The sequence below is a fragment of the Rana temporaria genome, chromosome 12 (genome assembly GCF_905171775.1).
Source record: "Rana temporaria chromosome 12, aRanTem1.1, whole genome shotgun sequence".
Lineage (NCBI taxonomy): Eukaryota > Metazoa > Chordata > Amphibia > Anura > Ranidae > Rana > Rana temporaria.
Window position 1 is genome coordinate 113,476,419 of NC_053500.1, and position 25,459 is coordinate 113,501,877.

General features: G+C 44.6%; 1 protein-coding gene across 1 annotated transcript in view; it reads right to left on the reverse strand.

Annotated features, from left to right (window-relative positions):
- LOC120918573 (lysosomal protective protein-like) overlaps nt 1-25,459 on the reverse strand; it is a 43,924-nt gene that overhangs the window by 4,991 nt on the left and 13,474 nt on the right. Inside the window, exons 4-13 of the mRNA XM_040330228.1 lie at nt 23,986-24,036; nt 23,805-23,891; nt 21,141-21,296; nt 18,762-18,853; nt 10,715-10,799; nt 9,704-9,795; nt 7,755-7,827; nt 4,498-4,646; nt 1,311-1,386; nt 709-798 (exon numbers count right to left, since the gene is read on the reverse strand). Of these exons, the coding sequence (XP_040186162.1) occupies nt 709-798; nt 1,311-1,386; nt 4,498-4,646; nt 7,755-7,827; nt 9,704-9,795; nt 10,715-10,799; nt 18,762-18,853; nt 21,141-21,296; nt 23,805-23,891; nt 23,986-24,036 (951 nt within the window). The remainder of the gene's footprint in view (nt 1-708; nt 799-1,310; nt 1,387-4,497; nt 4,647-7,754; nt 7,828-9,703; nt 9,796-10,714; nt 10,800-18,761; nt 18,854-21,140; nt 21,297-23,804; nt 23,892-23,985; nt 24,037-25,459) is intronic.

Sequence of the window (25,459 nt, forward strand, 5' to 3'; positions counted from 1 at the left end):
ATACGGCGCCAAAAAAAAAATAAAAGAAAGGCGTACTGTAGATCGCACTAGTATGCTTGATGGCATGCTAGAAATTTGTTTTTAGGGTGAAACACCGCTTTAAGCAGAGCTGAGCTGTCATTTACCAACAGGTGACTTGGGGGGGGGGGGGGGGGGGGGGGTAAATTTACCCTGGAGACAGTCAACCTGCCCCTTCAAGACAAAAACCGTCAGTGTCTGCCGATAGGCCACTATCCCACCCTGGAAGAATTAATTATACCCATTTGTGATCTCTTGATGCTTCCCAATTTCCAACTGATTTACCAGAACAAGGCTTCCAGGTATGGAATAAGGGTAAAAAAAATAAATTAAAAAAAAAACAGAAAACGTAGAAAATTTGTTCTGCTTCATTGCTCGAGTGCCAACAAGGGTTGATAGGAGGAGAGAACAAAGTGAGATGAGCTCAGCAGTATTCTGCCTCTTTTTTCATTGTCTAGCCATGGGCTGAGGAAGGGACAAGACCTGCAAGTAACTGCAGCAGAGAAACATTTGGTATCCTGCCCTTGTACAGGCTGTGATGTGTAGCAGAGCTGTACTTTCTCAGGACTGAATGGACAAAAAAAAAAACAAAAAAAAAAACCCACACACGTATGGTATGGTAAAAATAGATCCCATTTCATGCATGTTGCCATAAATCAACTGTAAAAAGATAAAACACACAGGATCTACCTTCTGTTGTAGGGAATCAACAAACCACTGGTCACCCAAGAAGTTGCAGGCCATGTCTACATCTCCATTATAGACCAGGATTCTGTATTTCTAAGAAGGGAAAAAAAAAAAAAAAGTTTGTATGCGTGTCCAGCTCAGCAGTACGTTCCTAATGACATTGCGTTCATAATAACGAATACCGTATTTATCGGCGTATACCGCGCACTTTTTTGCCCTGAAAATCAGGGCAAAATCGTGGGTGCGCAGTATACGCCGATACCCGTGCCGAGTTTGAATACTGCGCCGACATATACCGAGCGCAGTACACTCGTGTATTGTCGGGCAGTCTCAGGACGTCAGCGCGAGAGTTGCCGAGCCTGCCCGACGATACACGTGTACTGCGCTCTGTATATGTCGGCGCAGTATTCAAACTCGGCGCGGGAAACGAGCGGGGAGGACGCCGCAGAAGGACACCGGACCCGACGAGGCCGCCGATGGACGCTGCGCAAGACACCAAAACTAAGTACAAAAAAAACTTTTTTCCACAGGAATTCGGGGCAACTTTAGTGGTGGGCGCTATACCCCGATAAATACGTTATATAAAAAGGCTGAATGCATCTCACCATAACGCCAAGCAGCTTCAAGTAGTGCTCCTTCATGCTCTCATATACCCGACCATAGTCTCGGTAAACATCAAAGCTGAAAATAAAATGTATTGTATCAAACAAATTGCATTATAAATTACTTGTATGTGATTAGTGTCATATTCACCATGTACATTTTTTTATTATTATGATAATTAAGGGCACCTACAAGCAAAATGGAGTCACCATATTATTGTAAAGTAACCAATTATAGGTTCAGTCCACCCAAAAGTGATATTTTCATTATCATCGTTTGGTGGCTTGAGTCGGTCCAACATCTTTCAGGTCTCAGATACCTAAACATAGCAAATCGCTTTGCCATAATGCCCAACCTTGTTCCTGTCCATGTGGGGGTTTTGGGTGCTCCCATCCACCTTGTGCTTTCCAGCTCTTTGGTTGCATTCCCCAGAATATGACAAATACAAAAATACCCAACAGAGAGAGTGAACCCCCTACTGAACCTCATGGGCTGATACCTTCAAACCTGGCAGATGAAAATGAATCCATACCAGAACCTCAGGACACTGCCGACAGATAAATGTTCAGCCCGGGGACTGGAAGGTTTTACAGCACCTTTTATTTGGCGTTATATCTTTAACCGCTTGCCGACCAGCCGCCGCAGTTTTACGGTGGCAGGTCGGCTCGGCTGCGCAAAATCAAGTAATATTACGTGATTTTGCATTTCAGCCACTAGGGGCTCGCCCCTGGTACAGCGTGCGTGCCTGGCGGGCGCGATCACTCATTACAGAGCGTGAACCTGGAGCTGTGTGTGTAAACACACAGCTCCCAGTCCTGTCAGGGGGAGAAGTGACTGATCGCATGCTCATACAATGTATGAACAGCGATCTGTCATTTCCCCTAGTCAGTCCCATCCCCCCCCTTCAGTTAGAACACACCCAGGGAACATAATTAACTCCTTACCTACCAGTGACATTTTTACAGTACCAATGCATTTTTATACCGCTGAGCGCTATAAAAAATGCCACTGGTCCCAAAAATGTGTCAAAAGTGTCCAAAGTGTCCGCCATAAGGTCGCAGTACCGATAAAAATCGCAGATCGCCGCCATTACTAGTAAAAAAAAAAAAAGCCATAATAAAAAAAAAAAAATATCCCCTATTTTGTAGACGCTATAACTTTTGCGCAAACCAATTAATAATTTTTTTTTTTGCGCTATAAACAAAAATAGAGCGACAATTTTGAAAAAATGAATATTTTTTACTTTTTGCTATAATAAATATCCCCCAAAAATATATAAACGTTTTTTTCCCCTCAGTTTAGGCCGATACACTTTTTTTTTTTTGTATCGGCCTAAACTGAGGGAAAAAAAAAACGTTTATATATTTTTGGGAGATATTTATTATAGCAAAAAAAGTTAATATTCATTTTTTTTCAAAATTGTCGCTCTATTTTTGTTTATAGCGCAAAAAAAATAAAAAATAACTCGCAGAGGTGATCAAATACCACCAAAAGAAAGCTCCATTTGTGAAAAAAAAAAAAACACGCCAATTTTATTTGGGAGCAACGTCGCACGTTCGCGCAATTGCCAGTTAAAGCGAAGCAGTGCTGAATCGCAAAAAGTGGCCTAGTCATTGACCAGCAAAATGGTCCGGGGCTGAAGTGGTTAAACAAACAATAATTTGCCACACTTGTCCTGCCCATCCACAAACAACCAAAACCCCCTAAAGATGTAGGTTGGAAAGTTCTCGCCATTGACCAGCACCAAAAATGTTGACCAAACCGCTGCAGGAAATGTCAGAAGCCCTTGAAACCCAGGCACTTGCACTATGCAAAGTTTGGGGAAAACTATAGTTGGGCCTCATGCACACTGCTGTTTAAAAAAAAAAAAAAAAAAACACACACACACACACACACACAATTTTTGTGAGTTTGGGCATTTTCCTGCACTTAAACTTCCCTATTGCCATCCTATGTGTCCATGCACACATGGATGATGTTTAGCAGTTTATGAGGGGCAATTTTGACCACAAATAAAGATGAACGCTTTATGAACACTAAGCACGTTTAGCGCTTCAGCTTTATTTCAAGGGCTGAAACTAATGAAAAAAAAAATGGCCAAACTCTCCTAAACTGTTTGAAGAAACTAGTGTGCATGATACCTTAAAAGTGTGAAGCTCCCTAGTGCGTCCGATAATGTAAAAGGACCAACTACCCATTAAGAATCACCTTGCATTGTACTGTGTATTTAGCCATTTGCCTGGAGTTCAGCTTCAGAAAAAAAAAAAAAAAAAAAAAAAGGGACTTTCACTTGGTGTAAAGAAATAAGCAGCCATGGTCATTCATTTAAAAGCATGCTTGTTGCAGGTATTCAACCTTAAAAAGGTACTTAACCACTTCAATACAGGGCATTTTCACCACCTTCCTGCCCAGGCCAGCTTTCAGCACTGTCGCACTTTGAATGACAATTGCGCGGTCATGCAACATTGTACCCACATGACATTTTTTTCACATAACTAGAGCCTTCTTTTGGTGGCATTTAGTCACCTCTCCACCCAACCCAACAAGAAAAAAAAAAAAACATGGTTAGAAAATTTCACAAACAGGCATTTTTTCTCCTTCGCTGATGTGCACTGATGAGGCTACACTGATGGGCAGCACTGGTGGGCACTGTTGGAACTGCACTGATAATCAGGACACGGATAATTAGTGCCTTGATCAGGGTTAGCAGCTCTCCTCAGGCTGTCAGCGTAGGGAAAGGCACGACGATAACCGTCTTGTTTACATCATAATCAGCTGCGATTGAACATAGCTGATCATGTAGTAAAGCGTCACGATTGGCTCTTGAGCTGTGATCCCAAATACACAGAGCGCACCGTCACGATCACAGGAGGTCATCCACGCTGTAGCCGTCATTTGGCTATAGCGCGGTTAGCAAGTGCACCCTTGTATTAGTTTTCTGTATTACCTTCTAGAACAGTATTTAGAAAGGAAAGGACAATACTGTTACCCAATCAGGCTTTAGTGCCATATACAGTGCTGAAAATCTGACAAACAGAGCCTAAAATGGAGGAGCGCACAGCGACCTCATAAGCTGCTGCTCCTTCACCATCCAATCAATCTCAACAAAGCTGTATTGCTTTGGACTACAGTGTAGAATAGTAATTGAACAAGACATAATGGTATTCGATGTGTATTAAAGCTGCTTACCTGCAGACCTCCCATTTATTGACATTAGGAGATATATGCAATGCCTTCCTCACATATTGGTCATTCAAGAAGGTGCTGGAAGCTGTACTGTTCATACAGGGAGGGTCCAAGCTCACAGGTTTATTGAGGCCAGATATAAAAAGCAACTTCTGCTCAAACAAAACATGTTCGCATTAGAACCACAATACAATCATTTAGAGAAAACAGATGCATTTTGCTGCCCATAATATTCAAAATCATAAATGGCAATTAGAGATCACATTTTGTCATTCAGAAAAACAAATGGGGAATGTTAAGATTTCTTGATGCATCGTTACATACGATCAATCTACACCAGTGGTTTCCAATCTGTGGCCCTTTGCTTGGCTTTATGAGGCCCATAAGGCACTTTTCTCCCACTGACACCAACAATCTGGCATTTTAGTCCACTGACACCAACAATTGGCCATGGTTATTGTAACGGTCAGGGGTTAACATCGTTTACGATATTCCATTGCCCCACGACAACTTATCCGACAATCCAGCAGACAGGACCCATTCCATTCCCCAGAAAGACGAGACACAATCTCTGTTCTCTCTGGTTCAAACGAATGAATACTTTAATGGTACACTCAGCTTGTTATATACAGTTACAAGCGTGCTACAGGGACAATGAAACTCTCCACCCAAAACATCACACAATGGGCCCTTAACTAGTTCCCCCCTCAATCCACATCCCAGACAGACATTCTGGCACCGCATCGAGGAGTTAATTACTACAGCTGACAAGTCACATTCCACATCTATCAATAGTATCTTCACACAAAACAGTGTCATTAGCATACACAATGAAAGATCTTAGGAGCAGACCTAATTAACACAATGGACAACAGACAGTAATCACAGCAAGACACTTAAACATCCCATAATAGGCAGCCAGACTGGCTACCAAGCTCCAATTCACATCACCACAGTAGCAGACTTATTTAGCATCTCAACAGTCTATGTTACACATTTAATGGAGACATTCTTATTGACCTGTTGGGGGTCAGAATAAATAACCTGTAATATTTCAAGGTCTCCTGTAATACATGAATTATTATTAACGTCCCATCTCATGTAATCCGAGATTTCAGTTCTCAGTCATCCTATGCCCCCTAAGGGACATAGGATGACCCAAGAGTCAGCTTTGGTAAAGCTGGCACAGGAGTACCCTGCATCCTTCAAAAGTCTCTGGGTGTCACAGGCCATTCCGTTACAGTTATTCCCACCAATACCAACAATGGGGTACTTTTCCTCCCACTGGCATCAATGTGGTATTATTCCTCCCACTGACACCAACAATGGGGCATTTTTCACCCCCCCCCCCCCCGCTCAAGGGGCATGGTTTACTTCCACTAATGTCAGGACATTTTCCATTTCTGCTGGCCACACTCAGATGACGACCGGTCCTTTGGTTAAAAAGTTGGAAACAACTGATCCACACAAACAAGGCGATTGGAGGAGCCCCCTCCTGCCGTGACATTGCATTCAAAGCTGACTGGCTGTAGCCGTCAAGCAAGAAAAATTTACAACAAGCCATTGTTAAACACTCAATTCTCTCGCTGCTTGCCACACGCCAATCAAAATTCAGTCGGTCCCTCCTAAACTGTCTGGAGTTTGAATCAATGTATGGCCAGCTTTAGCAGACATCTTCCAGCCTATAGCTACCGACTTAACAGCTACTCACCTGTCTCACAATACAGCACCTTTCTTACCCAGGCTATTTCTTAACCAACCTTCGAGTCCCTGGCACCAGCATCTTAACTTCGGGCACCCAGCTTGCGGCATCATGAACTATTGCACCGATTGCCTAGGTGGTTGGGGCAAAAGTTGGAACAGGTACCCGCTTACCCCCCCCCCCAAAGTTGCAATTCTTGCCCTTAGGGTGGAGTTCCGCTTTACAAAGGGATGTTACAACCAAAAACGTAAATGTATTTTATTGGGATTTTATGCGATAGACCAACACAAAGTGGCACATAATTGTGTAGTGGAAGGAAAAAGATAGTCAACTTTTTTTTATAAAGATTTGAAAAGTATGGCGTGTATTTGTTTTCAGCCCCCTTTATAATGACCCCCCCCCCCCCAACTAAAATCTAGTGGTACCAGTTGCCTTCAGAAGTCACCCAATTAGTAAATAGAGCCCACCTGTGTGTAATTTAATCTCAGTTTAAAAATAGCTGGTCTGTGCAGCCCTCAAAGAACAATAGAACAATAGTGAACAGCATGACGAAGGCCAAGGAACACACCAGACAGGTCAGGGATATAGTTGTGAAGTTTAAAAGCAGATTTAGGTTAAAAAAAAAAATATATATAATGTATGTGTATGTGTGTGTATATATATATATATATATATATATATATATATATATATATATATATATATATATATAGTAATAAATCCCAAGCCTTGAACATCTCAGGCAGCACTGTTCAATCCATCATCTGAAAATGGAAAGATTATGGCACAACTGCAAACCTACCAAGACATGGCCGTCCACCTAAACCGATAGGCTGGGCAAGGAGAGCATTAATCAGAGAAGCAGCCAAGAGGAGCCGCAGAGATCCACAGCTCAGGTGGGAGAATCTGTCTGCAGGACAACTATTAGTTGTACATTCTACTAATCTGGCCTTTATGGAAGAGTGGCAAGAAGACAGACATTGTTGATAGCACTTTCTAGATGTGCAAAGCTGGTAGAGACATACCCAAAAAGACTTGCAGCAAAAAGATGTTCTACAAAGTATTGAATCAGGGGGGCTGAACACCAATGCACGCCATTTAAAAAAAAAAAAAAAAAAAAAAAAAGTTATTTTCTTTTCACAATTATGTGCCACTTTGTGTTGGTCCATCTAAAAAAAAATACATTTATGTTTTTGGTTATAACATGACATGTGGAAAATTTCGTGGGGCATGAATACTTTTTGAAAGCACTGTACCTTTCATTTTTTGCTGCTTGAGTATTTTTGAGGTTCTCTAATGTTAACCATTTTTCTTTATTTCCCTCCCCAGGTCATAATGATTTGTTCATTTAGCACTGCTTTCATTTTCACAAGTCAATCTGCGCATAAAAGGTCACCCACGGAAATTAGAGGCCAGCCAGACATGCAGGAATGATCGATCTTTACAATCACAAAGGTCTCTCTAAGCATTCCACAAGCCCGCAAGGTTGCCTCTGCTGAGTAGTACGTTTATGTCAATATCGAGGGGAGAAAGAAGAGCGACAATAGAACAGAGTTACCTTGCTGAAGTGAGCATGCATCTTTGGTGACAGCATCCCTGGGAAAGTCACAGCAATGTGATCGCCCTCATCCCTGTGGAATAAAAAAAAAAAAAAAAAGTCGTCAGCCCTAAAATTGGAAATAGAAGTCAGTTTATCCAAACATGTGCATGCAAGACGCAGGTTACTATAGCCACTTCCCAACTGCACCATACCAGATTTACGGCTACAGGGCGGCCGCACAGAATTACGCGATTCTGCACCTCTGGGTGTGAGGACGCAAGTGCACCAGCTGATCGTTCAGTACGCCGACAGAATGCCAGTCTGCCCATTTAAACAAGGCAGATTGTCATTCTGTCAGTACAGAAGACATGGATCCCAAGTTTCTGTAAAGCAGAAACACTGATCCATGTCTTCCACTAGTAAAAGCACCTCCCCAATATTGACTATTATGCGTTACCCACATATCATTTTCAGTCACTCACTAGCACTTTCACTGTTACAGGTCTTGATATGGCTACATCATGCCACATAACTTATGTTGGAGCACCCCTCAGGGACATCCTTTTCCCACTGGCGTTCCATCTAACTGCCTTTGAGCGTACCACCTCAGTTCCCAGGATTGCTATGCTTTTAGCCCTGGTTGGTTTTGGACCTTGATGTCCATCACCCGCACATACAGGTCCCTTGTCAGTAACAATGGACAATCTAAGGCTACCATCCTTAGTCCATGATGTACAATTATTATTACTATGAGTTAACCCTTTGATCGCCCCTAATGTTAACTCCTTCCCTGTCAGTGCATATTTTTAGCACTGACGACTAATAAGGTCACTGGTCCAAAAAAATAAAAAAATAGGGGGAGGAGCGGTTAGGTGTTCGATTTGTCTGCCCCAATACAAGTCTGGTCCCACTATAAGCCGCCATTACTAGAAAAAAAAAAAAAATATAGAAATATTCCATAGTTTGTAGTAGGGTTGTCCCGATACCACTTTTTTAGGACCGAGTACAAGTACCGATACTTTTTTTCATGTAGTCGCCGATACCGAATACCGATACTTTTTTTAAATGTCATGTGACAGTTTTCAAACCACAATACAGACTAAGGATATTTTCTTTAGAATTATGAAGAACTCTAACTCAAGACATTATAAAAGAATAAAAATGAGTAAAAATGAATAAAAATGTTTTATTTGCTTGTCACGCAGTAGTAAAAAACTCAAAGAATTTTCATAGAACATGTTGATAAATACAAAAAAAGTATTCTATTTAGGTATCGGGAGCATTTGCGCGAGTACGAGTACTCCCGCAAATACTCGGTATCGGTCCCGATACTAGTATCGGTATCTGGACAACCCTAGTTTGTAGAAGCTATAACCTTTATACAAATCAATATACACTTATTGGAATTGTAAGCAAAAATATGCAGCAGAATACGTATTGGTCTAAATTGATGAAGTCAGATTTTTTTTTATTGGATGTCTTAGAGCAAAAATGTAAATATTGACGGTCGTTCTTTGTTTCTAGCGAAAAAAAAAAAGTAAAACCCAGCACGCAGGAGGTGATCAAGTACCACCAAAATAAAGCTCCATTTGTGGGAGAAATAATAATAATAATAATAATAATAATAATAATAATAATAATAATAATAATAATAATAGTACATGTGAATTCAGGAATACAGATTTTTTTTTTTTTATAATTCTGAAAAGCGTAAAGATGCGCTCCCCCCCATCTTAAAAATAACGGAAAGGTGTCCACACACTTTGACCACATAGCCTACCTTGGAGAATGGAAGGGGGGGGCGAGAGGTCTACCTACTCAAGAATTTCACTGACCACTGTGATTCCCAACCCACTATGACAGAGTATGCACAGAACGTCATTCCCTCACTGTACTACACAGAATAGTACGTACGAGTTTCACAAAGGTCTCACTTTGGGGAAACACCAATACATAAAACTACATACCGGACATCGCCAGGGGCTCCTCCAGCACATTCCTCATACAGATTGTAAATGTTCAGCCCTGTGCTGTATACATCATGCATGGCTTCTTGGACCTGCATAAAGAATGAGGAACACAAAAATGTTAATTTAACAAGTTATCAGTAAGTACTTTTTACTTAGAATGTCAACGTGTGTACTAGGGAGTGTCTTAAAGCCAGACAAAACTAAAATGGTGTTTTCAACAGAGTACGCAAGAGTCAAAAGCTCCGTCAGTGTCCTTCTAGGGGAGGATCCGGGGGGGGGGGCACAACACAACAGGGCAATTTCTCCCCCCCCCCCCCCCCCCAAGAAAATAAGGAGCGTGTGAGTCGGCAGGTGACTGGAGCAGGCGAGTGAGCAATCATGCCGCTGTTCCGGTCAGGCCAGGTGATCTGTCAGGAAGCCGCTCCCCATCTGAAAATGCAACTGAAGTGACGTTGCATCGCGGCCATCTTGGTACACCCGCATGCAGTAAGCCTAGAGTTAGAAGTCGGGAAGCAGACATTGTTATACACTCACCCGAGTCTCTTTTCTGCCATTTTTAACAGTAAACCCAACTTATATTTCAGTATATAAGCAGAGTTTACTGTTAAAAATAACTGATAAGCAAGACTCAGGGTGGGTGTATAAAGATGTCCGCTTGCCGACTTCCAACTCTAGGTTTACTGCATATGGGTGTACCAAGATGGCCGCAACGCAACATCAATTTGGTTGCATATTCTGATGTGTAGCAGCTTTCTGACATCTCTCACCGCCCACCTTCACTCTGAGACACAGCCACTGGCAAGTGACAATTCACATCTGGTGGCAGTGGATGTGGCAAGTGACAATCCGCATCTCGTGGCAGGCAACGGTAGCAAGCGACACGCTCAGGGCTCCCAATAAAATAATGCGCTTCAATCATCCAGACACCAGAACGTCGTGATGATTGAAGCGCCAACACCAGCCATTGTCCCGACAAATTGCCCGCAAAACTTGGTAGGGCACACTTACCCGCAGGGAGCAGTCTGTATCTGCGCTATTGTAGAACTGACACTTCCCTCCCTGGCAACAGAATTTCTGCAGCTCCTCCCAAAGGCTGCAGGGAAACAAAGAAGCACAAATGGGTCACTTGGTACAGAAAGAGAAAAAAGGGTTGCGGTGACACTTTTATAGGACACTTCCTTTTGATTAGACATACATCATACCAGTCCATTACACAATTATGTATCTTACTTCATTTCAATACGATCACAAAAGCACACTATGGGGGTTATTTACGAAAGGCAAATATACTTCGCACTACAAGTGCAGTCGCTGTAAATCTGAAATGAGGGGAAACTCTGCTGATTTTATCATCCAATCATGTGCAAGCTAAAATGCAGTGTTTTTTTTTTTTATTCCCTTGCATGCCCCCCCCTCGGATCTACAGCGACTGCACTTCCAGTGCAATTTCAAGTGCAATATGGATTTGCCTTTAGTAAAATAACCCCCTATGTGATACTACATACAAAAAAGACAGGTACACCCCAAATGTCTCCTCTTCCTGGGCCAGGGCAGATCAGGGGATGCTGAGCAAACTGTTTACCTGTTGATGCAACAGGTATTTGCAGCTCTGAACCCAGAAGCACTCATATGAGCACTTCCAGGTGCATTAGACCTAGAGGAGACCAGGGCAGCAGCAGCAGATCATTGATCTCATTCACTCTCCATTAGCTTCCCCTGCAGTAGTCCTGGTCTTGTAAAAAAACAAGGTGACCTGGGAGGGATTGGAATAGGATCTGAAGTGTTCTCCCTCCCTACTGGGTGTAGGTCGGTAGCACTAGCTGCAGCCATGATCCTGGTGTAAGCACTTCCTCCCAAGGCCAAATATATACAGCCTAAGGGCTGGAAGTGGTTAATAAATGATAGACAAGACATTATGCAATAGGTTATTAAAAAGCACCTTCTATTTCACTCTGCAGTAAACATGATGTTCTGGAAAAAAAGACAAAATTTCCTACTAGAGCAGGTTTCATATCCCACTTCCGGGAGTCTGAGCCGCAGTCCGTGACGTCAGTGTGGGGCACCCTCACCCGGCCCTGTAAGAAAGGAGCGGGCCTCGTGCATGCGCAGTAGGGTTCCCTGTGTGAAGCCGAGAGGCTACACTGCCTGGTACCCTTAACCATAATGGCAGTGGCAGCGCTCAACAGCTGATGGAAACATCAGCTGCAGACATAGCTGAACTCCAGGACAGGCAAGTGTCCCATTTTTTAAAAGCAAGCAGCTACAGGATGTGTAGCTGCTGGTTTTAAAAAAATTGGGGGCGGAACACCGCTTTAAAAATGATAATTTTTAAAGGAGCAACTGTCATCTGTCCCACAGTAGCTCCTCCTCCAACACGCTGTTGACTCCGACAGTCCCATTCACTTTAATTGGACGGCGGGTGATGCGACAGTGATACAAGGTGAGGGATGTGGCAGCAGCAGGTGAGTGGATGCTGCTAAGGGGTGCTGCCATGATGGATCTCAAAATGACACGTGCTCTCTAAATGTAAGGACTCATTCTTGCTGGTAGTTAGAATCTTTAATATTTGCAAAAAAAAATACCAGTTACTCACCGGTAGCTGTTTTTCTATGAGTCTTACAGGACGGCACCTTGAGAGTAGACTGGCTTCACCTGACAGGAAACACAATCAAAAAGAGGTTTAAAAACCCCGCCCCTCCCCGTGCAACTCAGTTAGTGATAAAGTAACCACCATAAGAGCACGGGAACCAGTATATGAAAATACAAACCATACAAAGTCATCAGGGTGGGAAATAGGCCTGCCGTCCTGTAAGACTCATAGAAAAACAGCTACCGGTGAGTAACTGGTATTTTCTCGAGTCGTCTTCCAGGACGGCACCTTGAGAGATAAGCAAGTAACCCTCAGGCCTACCTTAGGGCGGGACCACTGCCTGCAGGACTCTTCTGCCAAACGTCAAGTCTTGGGGTGACAGGAGTTCCACTCGGTAGTGTTTTAGAAAGGTATTCTGGCTTGACCACGTTGCTGATCTACAGATTTGTTCCACTGAAACTCCTGCTCTCTCTGCCCAGGAGGTTGCTATAGATCTCGTGGAATGTGCCTTGACTTTAGGTACTGTTTTGCCAGCCTTACTGTATGCTACTGAAATTGCCTGTCTTATCCATCTAGATATAGAGGCTCTAGATGCTTGGCAACCCTTTTTCTTTCCTGAAAAATTGATTAGCAAGTGTGATGAGCGTCTGAACTCGCTCACCCTTTCTAAATAAATTAACAAACAGCGTCTTACATCCAAACAATGAAAGGTTTGTTCCCTTTCATTCTGTGGTTTTGCGCAAAAAGAAGGAAGTATAATTTCTTGTGACCTATGAAACTTCGTTGCCACCTTAGGTAGGTACAGGGGATCCTGACTTAGGACTACCCTGTCTTCAAATAAACGAAAATAAGGCTCTTTGATTGAGAGCGCTTGCATGTCTCCTATTCTTTTGGCCGTGGTGATGGCCAAAAGAAAGGAGAATTTAAATACTAAACAGCCTAACCGGAATGCTGTCTATCGGTTCAAACGGAGGTTTGGATAGCTGATCTAGCACCAGGGAGAGGTCCCAAGGGGGAACTCTGGATATCTGTATAGGTGACAACCTATCCCTGGCCGTCAGGAACCTCTTAATAAGAGGATCCAGAGCCAGCCTCTTGTCTAAAAAGTAGGACAAGGCGGCAACCTGTACTCTTAGGGTTCTCGTAGCTAGACCTAGATCTACCCCTTTCTGAAGGAACTCCAAGATAAACGGATATTTCGGGTAGTGGAGCTTGTCTTGCCGCGCACCAGCGTGAAAACACTCCCCAGGTCTTGGCATAGATCTTCCTGGTAACTACCTTACGACTCGCTAAGAGGGTATCTATTACCTTCTCTGAGCAACCCTTCCGCTGCAGGTTCCACCTCTCAAGTACCAGGCCGTCAGACTGAAAAAGCCTGGCTCTGGATGAAAGATCGGCCCCTGCCGCAGAAGGTCCACCCGGACCGGGAGAGGGAGGGGAGGAAGGACTGACCACTGTTCTAACATTGGAAACCAAGATCTTTTGGGCCACCAGGGAGCGATCAGAATCAGCTTCCCTTGTGAACGACTCAGTTTTTGCAATACCCTCGGGATCAGATTCAGAGGAGGAAAGGCATAGGCTAGGTAAAATGTCCAGGCCTGGGCCAACGCGTCCACACCTTCCGATCCCTGATCCCGGGAGAGGGAGAAGAACCTTTCTATCTTCTTGTTCCTCCTGTGAGCAAAGAGGTCTATTTCTGGGATGCCGAAATGATGACATACCCAATCGAAGACCTCCTGACTTAGTTCCCACTCTCCCTGGAGAATGGGTTGGCGGCTTAGAAAGTCCGCTTCTAGGTTTAGGACTCCCCTGATGTGAACTGCTGACAGGGAGCGAACCCTCTGTTCTGCCCAGCCTAGAATTTCTAGGGACAACCTTAGGAGCGAACGGGACTTGGTGCCTCCCTGATGGTTCAGGAACGCCACCGTGGTCGCGTTGTCGGAGAGAATTTGTATTTCCTGGTTCAGGATTCTCTCCTCGAACGCTTCCAAGGCTCTTCCGACCGCTGATAATTCTCGGAGGTTGGAAGACGACTCCCTTTGGTGTCGATCCCAGGAACCCTGGGCCTGTAGGCCCGCCATGTGGGCTCCCCATCCCCAGGAGCTGGCATCCGTGGTTATCCTGAGGGGGTTTGACTGGTTCCACTGAAGGCCTCTTCCCAAGTTCCGAGGAATGAGCCACCACTCTAGAGTGTTCTTTACCGACTCTGGAATGGAGACCCTGGAGTCTAGGGATGTTTCCTTCCCGTCCCAGGAGGAGAGGAGGAAGGCCTGTAGTGGCCTGTAGTGAAGCTGGGCCCACGGAACTGCTGGGATGCATGAGGTCATAAGTCCCAACAATCTCATGATCTCCCCGAGTGAAATATCTGCTGTTCCCCTGACAGACCTGACCACTGAGATGAGTCTCTGGACCTTGTCTACTGGTAGGAGAAGCTTTTTCTCTAAGGAATCTATTAAGAATCCCAGATAGATCTTTCTCTGTTCTGGGAGGAGAGAAGATTTTTCTCTGTTTATAATCCATCCTAAGGATTCCAGTGTAGTCAGGACGGTGGTCAGGTCCGTGAGAAGAAGTGCTCGACTGGGATTGAACAGCAGCAGATCGTCGAGGTAGGGAACAAGGGAGATGCCCTTCAGATGTAGAAAGGCGACCACCTCTGCTAGCACCTTCGTGAAAACTCTTGGGCTGGAGGCAAGCCCAAAAGGAAGAGCAGTGAATTGCCAGTGTTGGAAACAATGGCGAATCTCAGGAATCTTTGATGGTCCTGGTAAATGGGGACATGGAGGTAGGCGTCCTTCAGGTCTATGGTTATCATAAATACCCCTTCTAAAAGAAGTCCTTTGAGACTGTAAATGTTCTCCATGCGGAACCTCTTGTAGAGGAGATAAGTATTCATGGGTTTTAAGTTGATGATTAGACGGAATTTTCCCGAGGGTTTTGGTACTACGAAGATGTGAGAGTACACCCCCTGACCCTGTTGGTCTACCGGAACTGGGACTATGACCCCCTGTTGTGCTAGGTCTGACACATTCCCTAGAAGGCTTGCCGCTTTGAGGGGATTTTGGGGTAAATGAGTGAGGAGGAAAATTGGTGGGGGAAGATGGCGGAATTCCAATCTGTAGCCTTCCTTCACTATCTGCAAAATATGAGGACTCCGTGTTATGCTTTCCCAAGCTGGAAGAAATCGGGAGAGCCTTCCCCCGACTCTCGAGTCACTTGGAGTCTTTCCCAGCGGGTTTAGGATCAGGGAAAAGGATTCCCCCTTTTGGTTTATCCTTTCCTGTGATCCACCTCCTATTAAAGGCCGCTCTTCGGTCTGAAGGTCGGTTTTTATTCTGGGGGCCTCGAAAAAATCTCCTCCTATTTTGTTTAGGTTTGGGAGGGAACCGTTTACCCTTTTCTGAGGCCCTAGTTAGAGCCTGGTCTAAACCTGTCCCAAAGAGGAGGGATCCCTCAAAGGGCAGGGCACAGAGACGGGATTTGGAGGCCAAATCTCCTTCCCATGTTTTGAGCCATAGTGCCCTTCTTGAGGCGTTAATAAGAGCGCCCGTTTTAGCAGAGGCTCGAGCGGACTCAATTGATGCGTCTGCTAGATAAGCGACAGCGCTACCTATGACTCTAAGGGAATCTCGGATATCCTTAAACTTTGAAGTCTGCGGGATATGTTCCAACATCCTGGATAGCCAGGTATCCGTATTTCTGGCAATGCAGGATGAGGCCAGGGCGGGCCCAAGGGCTGCCGCATTAGCCTCCCAGGCCCTGCGAAGGGAGGTCTCTGCCCGTCTGTCTAGTGAATCTTTTAAAATTCCCAGCATCCTCAAAGGAAAGGTCAGACTGTCTAGACAGTTGAGCTAGGGAAGCGTCTAGTTTAGGGACTTTGAAAAATTTGTTTTCTAGTTCCTCCTTAAAGGGACAGCGCCTTTTCCAGGTTTTGTACCCAAGTAACTTCTTTTCAGGTTCTGCCCACTCTCTTAGAACCAAGTCCTGAAGAGATTGGTGAACTGGGATAACCTTTGGCTGGGGTTTAGCCAAACCCTGGTACATCTTATCCTGTGCTGACACTAGTTCGGCCGGCTGCTGAATCCCCTCAGAGGTATAGATAGCCGCCAGTAAACCACCCATGTCATCTGCTGAAAAAATGAATTTGCCTTATCTAGCATCATCATCCTCCTCATCTGTCTGGCTATCAATGAGACCCTCTTCCTGAGCCTCTGAATCCTCAGAGTCTGACAGAAGAACGTCCCTAGCCCTCAATAATTTTGGAGCCGAGGTGGATAAGCTTTCCTGTGAGGAGGGTCCAGCTGCTAGGGGATCAGGTCCTTTGGGTTTTAAGACTTCCTTAAACTCCTTTAATGTGGAAAGCATCTCTGACTGAACCGTCAGGAATTCTTTCATTATTAGCGAAGTTTCCTTCCCTGTGAGTTTTTGAATGCACTTAGCACACAAAAGCTTGGAATAATCTGTGGCTAGCTTAATGCTACAATTCCCACATCTTTTAGCTTTAGATGTATGTTTAGCAGAAACACTAGAAGCCTCCCCCTGGGCAATAACCTCTTCCCCTGAAAGTAAAAGACAGAGGCTTTAATCAAAAAGGGAGTAGGGGAAGGGAAGGGGGGTGTGTGGGGAATAAGGACCCAGTCCAAGTGCCCCAATGAGGTTTTTTAGAGGTAGACTCACCCCTGGTGGCTTCCTCTGCAGCAGTGGTTAGTGCCTGGCGGTCCTCACGCTCCATGGCACCGTCAAATCGGGCGCCACTCGCTCCCCTGCTGCGCTCCGTGTGTGTGTGTGTGTGTGCCAACGCCGATGGCGGCCGCCATTTTGGTGAAGACCGGAACCGGAAGTACGTCATCACCCTGCGCCGCCATCGATGCAGCGTCGAATGCTGGCTCCATCGAGAAACGAGCCTGGGAGAACAGCAGCCGATTCCACAGCACGGAGATGCACCTTTACCCGGCCCAGCAGGTAGGAAGACGCTCGGGAGAGAGGGATTCCAGCCACCTAGGTGTTCTGAGATAGCCACTATCCCAGATACACCTAGCCGGGGGGGGGTTTCCAAACATGGTTTTTCCTTCAGCTCCCCCCCCCTCAATACAGGGAGACCCTCTGGACAGGCAATAGCCTCACTGAGCTCAAGGCCTCCCAGGACCCATGGCTCACCTTCCAAGAGGGGGACCACCAGCCCCAGGCCTTAGGTCTTTTTGGAAAAACAAAAAAACGTTTCGCTGGGGGAAACACAATCATGAACTGAGGTGCACGGGGAGGGGCGGGGTTTTTTAACCTCTTTTTGATTGTGTTTCCTGTCAGGTGAAGCCAGTCTACTCTCAAGGTGCCGTCCTGGAAGACGACTCGAGAAATTAAGGTTTCCTATAAAAGAATAATAAGCTGTCGGGTTAGTAAGACAGATATCAGAACCGATTCAATCATACAGTTTGTAGTGTACATAGATTTGCAAGACAAGGAGATAGAAAGGAATATTCCTGAACTTTGTTTTATCTCATGGTTACTGTGAAATTGTGTGAATGCATCAATGCAGTACATATTATCTCAGCTTGCATTCATTGAATGAGTTTACCAAAAATGTAAATATTACAGAATTCTACATAACCAAGCTCCATTTTATGCTGAACAAAATTACTAATGTATCTTAAACAGAAAACTTAAATAAAAATTACCGTATACCGCGCACTTTTTTTCCCTGAAAATCAGGGAAAAAACGTGGGTGCGCGATATACACGCCGAGTTTGAACACTGCGCCGGCATATACCGAGCACAGTACACTTGTGTATAGTCGGGCAGGCTCGGCTCCTCTCGCGCTCACGTCCTGGACGTAAGCGCGAGAGTAGCCGAGCCTGCCTTACTATACACGAGTGTACTGCGCTCAGTATATGCCGGCGCAGTATTCGAACTCGGCGCGGGTATCGAGCGGGGAGGACGCCGGACCCAACGAAGAGGACACCCGAAGCCGCAGACGGACCCGACGAGGCCGCCGCACAAGACACCAAAACTGCAAGTACTAAAATGTGTTTTTTTTTTTTTTTTTACAGGAATGTCAGGTCCACTTTAGGGGTGCGCGCTATACCCCGATAAATACGGTAATGCTTTTTTAAGTATTTTATAATTCAAAACTTGTTGGCTTTTTATCCACCCTGCCCGACTGCCATCTGATCGACAGGGGAATGGATCCCCAGCCAGGATCGGATGTCGGTGGGTGTAAAAAATGGACACACGTCCATTTTAAGCCCACTGCGCCTTAGAGGAGAATGGAGAATCCAATCGGGTCTGCCTGAAAAACGGACAGGCGGACCGGATCAGTCAAGCCACAACTTCTTCAGATCAGCGAAAGATATAAATCTGAAAGGCCGCTTGCAGACATCCCCAAAGTGTATACAGTTCATTACTGAGCTAAACTGGCCAAAGAGGTAAAGAACACCAGACATCTAATAAATCAAATAAAGTGAATCAACTTACTTGCTACCCAATATTCCATGGTAATAAGCAAAGTAGATCAGCGAATTGTCATTAATTTCATAACTACTTAATCCATTGCCAACAGCGATTCCCTTAGGGAAAAATAAATAAACAAATTTCAGGTTACACTTAGGTGTAAATTATGTGTTCACAAGTACGAGAGAATATTTTGGCCAGAAACAAGCAATGTCAAGATTTAACCAATTTACAGGTTGCAAAGTGGTATTACCACAAGAAAACACCAACATATTTTGTTTTTCTTTCCCTCTGAAAACATTAGTAGCCCGACTATTATGTTCATGCTTTGGCTTCACTACTTACACTTGCTACATGCTTGTGCCTGCGACTTAAGTGACAAAAAAAATAAAAATAAAAAATAAATCCCTATAAAATTTCCCTGCGCTGTGCAATGGAATTGCAGAGTGATCCTGAACCTCCTGGCTCCTCTTCTGTTCAGTCCCCCATGGGAACACTCTACCCATCGTGGCACTCTTGCATGCTCGATCCTGAGCCCCACTGCTGCTTTCATTGACCCAGACTGCGGGACTCAGCCCCTGCTTCCTCGTCACTGGCTTTGATGGACAGCAAAGCAAGCGAGACCCAGAAGCGAGGGGAGAGAAGCTCTACAGAGGTGTACAGAACTGGATTGAATGAAGGGCAAGGGGGACAAAATCAATGCCTAAACTTTTTTTTTTTTACCTTAATGCAAGGATAGGCTTTAAAATGTTTCTAAGAACCAATTCAGAGGTAGTGGGCTGGGGTATGTTGGCCCTTTGGGCCTGGATTGCGCCACAACTGGGTGATCCCGGGCTAAGTTGATGATTGTCCCTGTTAAGCGATGGTTCTGGGGGGGAACGCTTATGGATACTAGATACTAGATGTGTAACTGTTCTGTGTGAACATGCAATAATCTGTATTAGATTAATAGCCCCCCAGATGTGGACTGTGGGTGCATACCTTCCCCCCCCCCACTCCTAATTATCTTTGTATACCCCTCTCCCTTTATTTTTTTTTCTCTTTGAAAACTCAATAAAAAATATTGGAAACAAAAAAAAAAAAAAAATTTTCTAAGAAAACAATTGCCTCCCCCACCCCTTCAAGCTTTGGCTCCTTCATATTTCTTCAGTGGGCCAGGATCCATTCTGAACAAAGCACTGCACAGATCAGTGCAATTCAGAGGGATCTGCTTTTAAGATCTGAGAATTCAGCTTTCTGACAAAGGTGGCAATTTTTACACTTAGGCAGCCCATACATTGATCGCGCTTTTTTTCCCCGTTCAGGCGCATTGAATATAAAAAAATAAATAAAAAAAATCCATTATATACATACACACACACTCTATGTCCCAGATTCACAGAGAGCAGGGCGCACATTACGCCGCCATAGAGCAACCACTGTACACTACGCCAACGCAGAGAGGCAAGCATTGCATTCAGCAAACCAGTGCTCCCAACGCTACGCCAGCGTGATGTGGGTTTCGAAGGCACAGGTGGAAGTGGGCGTGAACCCATGCAAATGAGGCGTGAACCCATGCAAATGATGGGCCGAGTGCCAGACAAATACGTATCACGAACTGGGCATGCGCCATGGACGCACCCCTATGCGCCTGCTCACAACCACGCTGGCAAAACTGCCTAAGCTACGCCGGATCACTGCGTACGCCGTGAACATAACGTACGCCCAGAAAGACACACGTCCAACGCACAATACGCCGCCTTGTGTTCCCTGGTGCAGACCTGAGCATGTCTGTTGCCGGGTTGCACCTCCTTTATGGGGAAAAACTTTACGCCGGACGTACAACTTACGCGCATCTCGCGTAGTACGCGCACGTTCGTGAATCGCCGTATTTCCCTCATTTGCATGTTTGAATGGCTAATCACTCTACGCCGGCGTAAGCAAGATACGTCAGCGGGGTGTAGCCCGTTTTAAGGCGCATATTAGTTTGTGGGTCTGGCGCACAGATACGACAGCGCACATTTGCACTTACGTCGGCGCAACTGCTTTGTGAGTATGTATGTATGTATGTATGTATGTATGTATGTATGTATGTATGTATGTATGTATGTATGTATGTATGTATGTATGTGCGTGCGTGCGTACACACACGATTCCGCCATGAACACATTCCAGGTGGATTGGGGAATCTGGCCAATGTGGTATTGTATTCCCACAAAGGGGAACCTTCTCCACCCTCAGAAATCAATGATCATTCAGGAATAACCCAACAGGCTGTGTACAATCAGCCTGTCTATACAGGAATCAAAATTCGGCGGGTGCCTGCTGAACTGGCCGAGTTTCAATCCATGTATGGCTTAAATCTCTACACATGTGAATACGAGTATTGATCAACGTAGATGTATCCGATTGCGTTTATCTCACCTTGAGGTTTATAGTGGAATCTTGTGACACTTCAACAGCCAGTGATGGAACGTACACACCACCATAACTTTCACCTGTGATGTAAAGATCGCTTTTGCTGTATTCTGGGAAAAGGGTGTAAAATTGCTTCAAAGCCAAATAGTTGTTATGTGCAACCTGTAGGGAAAAAATAAAAAAAAATATATATATATATATCTCATTGTGTGTGTGTGTGTGTGTGTGTGTGTGTGTGTGTTCCAGCATCACGTCCAAACGGCTAAAGATATTAACATGAAACTTGGCACACATGTTACTTATATGTCAGCAACAAACATAGGATAGGTGGTTTAACCCTTACCCACCCCCATTTGCCATGGTCGGGGTTTTCCTTTAAAGTCCCATTCAACTCTATGGGAAATACATGTTACTTCATAACTTCCAAACGGCTGTACATATTTCGATAACACTTGGTCACATGTTACTTATATGTCCACTTAAACTATAGGATAGTTAATTTATCCCTTAACTACCCCCATTTGTGAGGGTCGGGGTTTTTGTTTAAAGTCCCATGCAAATCAATGGGAAATGTATGTTCCCACATAACTTCTGTACGCCTGGAGATATTTCAATAATACCTGCTACACATATTACTTATATGCCAAATAAAAATATATGACAGTTAAATTAACCCTTACCTACACCCCTATATAAAAGATGGGTATATTTATATTACTATGATTTTCCTCCCCAAAAGGTTAAGATAGGAAGACCGGGCAATGCCGGGTATTCAGCTAATTATATATATATATATATATATATATATATATTAGATGAAAAAAGGGTTTTGCAGATTGGCCTATTCAATCTGCAACATCTAGCTCTTCTCTCCCCCCCAAAAAGGGTTTTGGAATCCACTGTGCCCATGTATATGGACAGGTCTGTCGCTACATTTTCTATTTGAACATATGAAGCTGCGTTCAAAAAGAAATCTCTGCATTCAAGAAAAAGTCTTTGTCTGCTCGGCTATGCCTGTAGTTCAATAGGACATGCTGCATCCAAAGAAAGTGCAACGCAAAGCAAACAGCCTTTGAACTGCCATTTGTACTGCTCAGTTAATATTCAGTGGGAATTTGCCGACCTGAATTTGACATGTTTTCAAAACGCAGAAAGAAAACACATTAAAGTGACTGCACAGAGCAGCCCCGACCCTCCTCTTCTCGGGTCCCCCACCAGTGCTCTTGGTCCTTGCCGTGTTCCCCTATAGCAAGCCACTTGCTTCCTGTGTCCATACAACACAGAGCACAGCTCAGCCTCGCTCCCGCCTCACTGGCTGTGATTGACAGCAGCGGCCGCCAATGGCTCCTGCATCTCAGCCAATCAGGAGGAAAAGATCAAGGAAAGCCTTGGGTCATGTGTATATTGCTAGAGCAAGATTAGGTAAGTGTGTGTATAAAGGGGGGAGCTAAACACTGGAAGTTTTAACCTTGCATAAAATATGAAATAAAAAAAATAAAAAACCCTCAGCATTTACAACCACTTTAATATGCGAGAGAGAAACCCCCCACACTAAAGAGGGGGAGGCTATTAGAGGCACTGTTTGTTTAGGGTTAGAGTTCTGCTTTAATAAACCCAATGGGGGGGGAATAGTCCAGTTAGCTTTAAAACTGGTTGCAAGAGTATTACAGAGCTGCCATTTCTGACCTCCTTTAAATAAAAAAAATATGTAAAAGCCAGCAGCTACACATACTGCTGCTGGCTTTTATTAAATGGACACTTACCTGTCCTGGAATCCCTCAATGTCGACACTGCAGCTGATGCGGGTAAGGGAACCCAGCAGTGTAGCCTTTCGTCTTTGTGCCAGGAAACCTACTGCTCATGTACGAGGCCCTGCTCCTCTTATTGGCCCGTCGGCCAGGGGAGGAGGGAGCCCTGCGGTAACGTCATGGGCCGCGACCCAGACTGACGGAAGTGGGATAGGATACCTACCTGTCCACTTACAGTTATCCAATAAAAAAAAAAGAAGGGGTGCATGACATTTATCTGCATCCAAAAATATATTTAAAATGCAAAAGCCACCACCAAGAGTTTGGGTTATATGGCACAAACTATAGCCAAAAAACATCAGCAGTCTTGCTCTTGACTTTTACAACAGTAAAAAAACTTTATATAAAATTTTAGCAGACACCGTAGGGAATAAAAATGGTTGTTGCAACTTACGTTACACTGTATTTGCGCAGCAATTTTTCAAATGCAATAATACACACACACCATTTTTTTAATACTATGAAAGATGTTACACTAACTAGATACCGAACATGTCATTGCGCACTCTTGGAATGGCACCAAACTTCGGTACTTAAAAATCTCCAAAGGCGACGCTTACATTTTTTTTATTTTTTATTTTTTGAGGTTACATAGGAGGTCTAGTGCTAGAATCACTGCTCTCACTCCAACATTCGCAGAGTATGTAACCTGTATGTATCTGGCTCTGATACTAGTCAGTATCTCACCGCACGCCCCTGCTTTAATCATCAGAACAGTAAAATCATTCCGGCACCACCTACAGTACAGAGGAAAGATTTGCCGTTTGTGATAATGGAATGTTACACAAAAGTGTACCAAGATCCGCAACATTGTCTGAGGGAGAAGAGAAAACCAAAGGAGAGTTTAGGCATCAAAGCTTACCTCTGTGTCATTTGTCTTATAATTTTGGTCATCGGAGTAGGAGAAGCCCACGCCAGCTGGAGCCTCGAGGTACAGAACATTCGCAATCTGAAAAACAAAGTACAAAAAACCACTGTACATCCAGAAACTGAGGACAGTAACAAACTTTGTGATGCCGGTTATGTTATAAAAAGGTCAGTACCTTGTTCCAGGAATAGTCATTGTATTCCAGCGACATTCCATCTGGCTGGATCTGCAACAAAGAAAAGCCAAGTAAGAACAAAATGGATTCCCTACTAAATAGCTCCTTATAAGAAGTCAGTGACATTTCTAGATATAACCTGCTAACATTTTACCAAACTTTAAGGCCTCTTTCACACAGGGCAGTGGCACGATTTTTAGCGCCGATATACCGTCGTATTTACCGCGATATTCGGCCGCTAGCGGCCGAATAATACCGTTGGGGCGCATTGCCGGCGGTATTACCGCGGTTTCCCATCGATTTCAATGGGAAGGAGCAGTAAACACCCCCTCCTAAACCGCTCCAAAGATGCGGCTAGCAGGACTTTTGGAGCGGTCCTGCTAGCGCACCGCTTCAGTGTAAAAGCCTTTGGCCTTTCACACTGAAGAATGCAGGGCACGATTGTTTCAGGCGGTATTGCAGCGCTATTTTTAGTGCCAAACCGCCTGAAAAATGTGTCAGAGTGAAAGGGGCCTGAGAAAGTGACAGAAGCCATTATACCAATTATTATTATTAAAAGCAGTGTTCAACCAAAAAAACAAGTTTCTACCATGAAATCCAGCATACTAGCGTGAGCTACAGTATGCCTTTATTTATTTTTTTGGCGCCGTACTCACAGTTTAATCCCGTAGTGAAGTTTCAGACTCCCCGCGGGGAGTAGGTGTTCCTATGCAGAGGGGAACATGATTGACGGCCGGCTATGGCGCTTCCCGAAAAAACCCGGAGTAGGACTCGGCTCTTCACGGCGCTATACGGCGCCTGCGCACAGACTAGGAGCTGACTTACGCATGCGCCGTGAAGAGCCAAGTCCTATTTCGGCTATTTTCGGGAAGCGTGACACGCCATAGCCGGCCGTCAATCATGTTCCCCTCTGCATAGGAACGCCCATTCCCCACGGGGAGTCTGAAATGTAACTACGGGATTAAACTGAGTATGGCGCAAAAAAAAAATAAAGGCATACTGTAGCTCGCGCTAGTATGCTGGATGTTATTTTTTTAGGGTGAACCCCCGCTTTAAATGTCTTTATTAGCAGTGTCTGCACTACACATCATGCAGACAGAAAGCACGGCTCATACGTGGCTACTCTGACATGCAAGCTGCTGCTACAACATGCATAGAGCCAAACTGGGACCAGCCAATCAGAAGGAGGATCTGTGCCGTCATCTGTTGCTGTGAAGAAACAATTATAGCTTCTACAAGATCAGAGAAAGGCATTGCTTTATGGCGACTTTTTTTACTTCTCCATTATAACAAACTGCGTAGGAGTGACACAGGAGCAAACATTGCCATTTATAGCCATGTGCTTGATAGTCGGGCCATGAAACATTATAAAAAGTCGTGTTTTTTTTCTTCCTCTCTCCCCCCCCCCCCAGAGAAAAGACTCATTCTCTAATCCTAAAACAGTGTTTACTCCTATGGTAGTGCCCAATGTTCT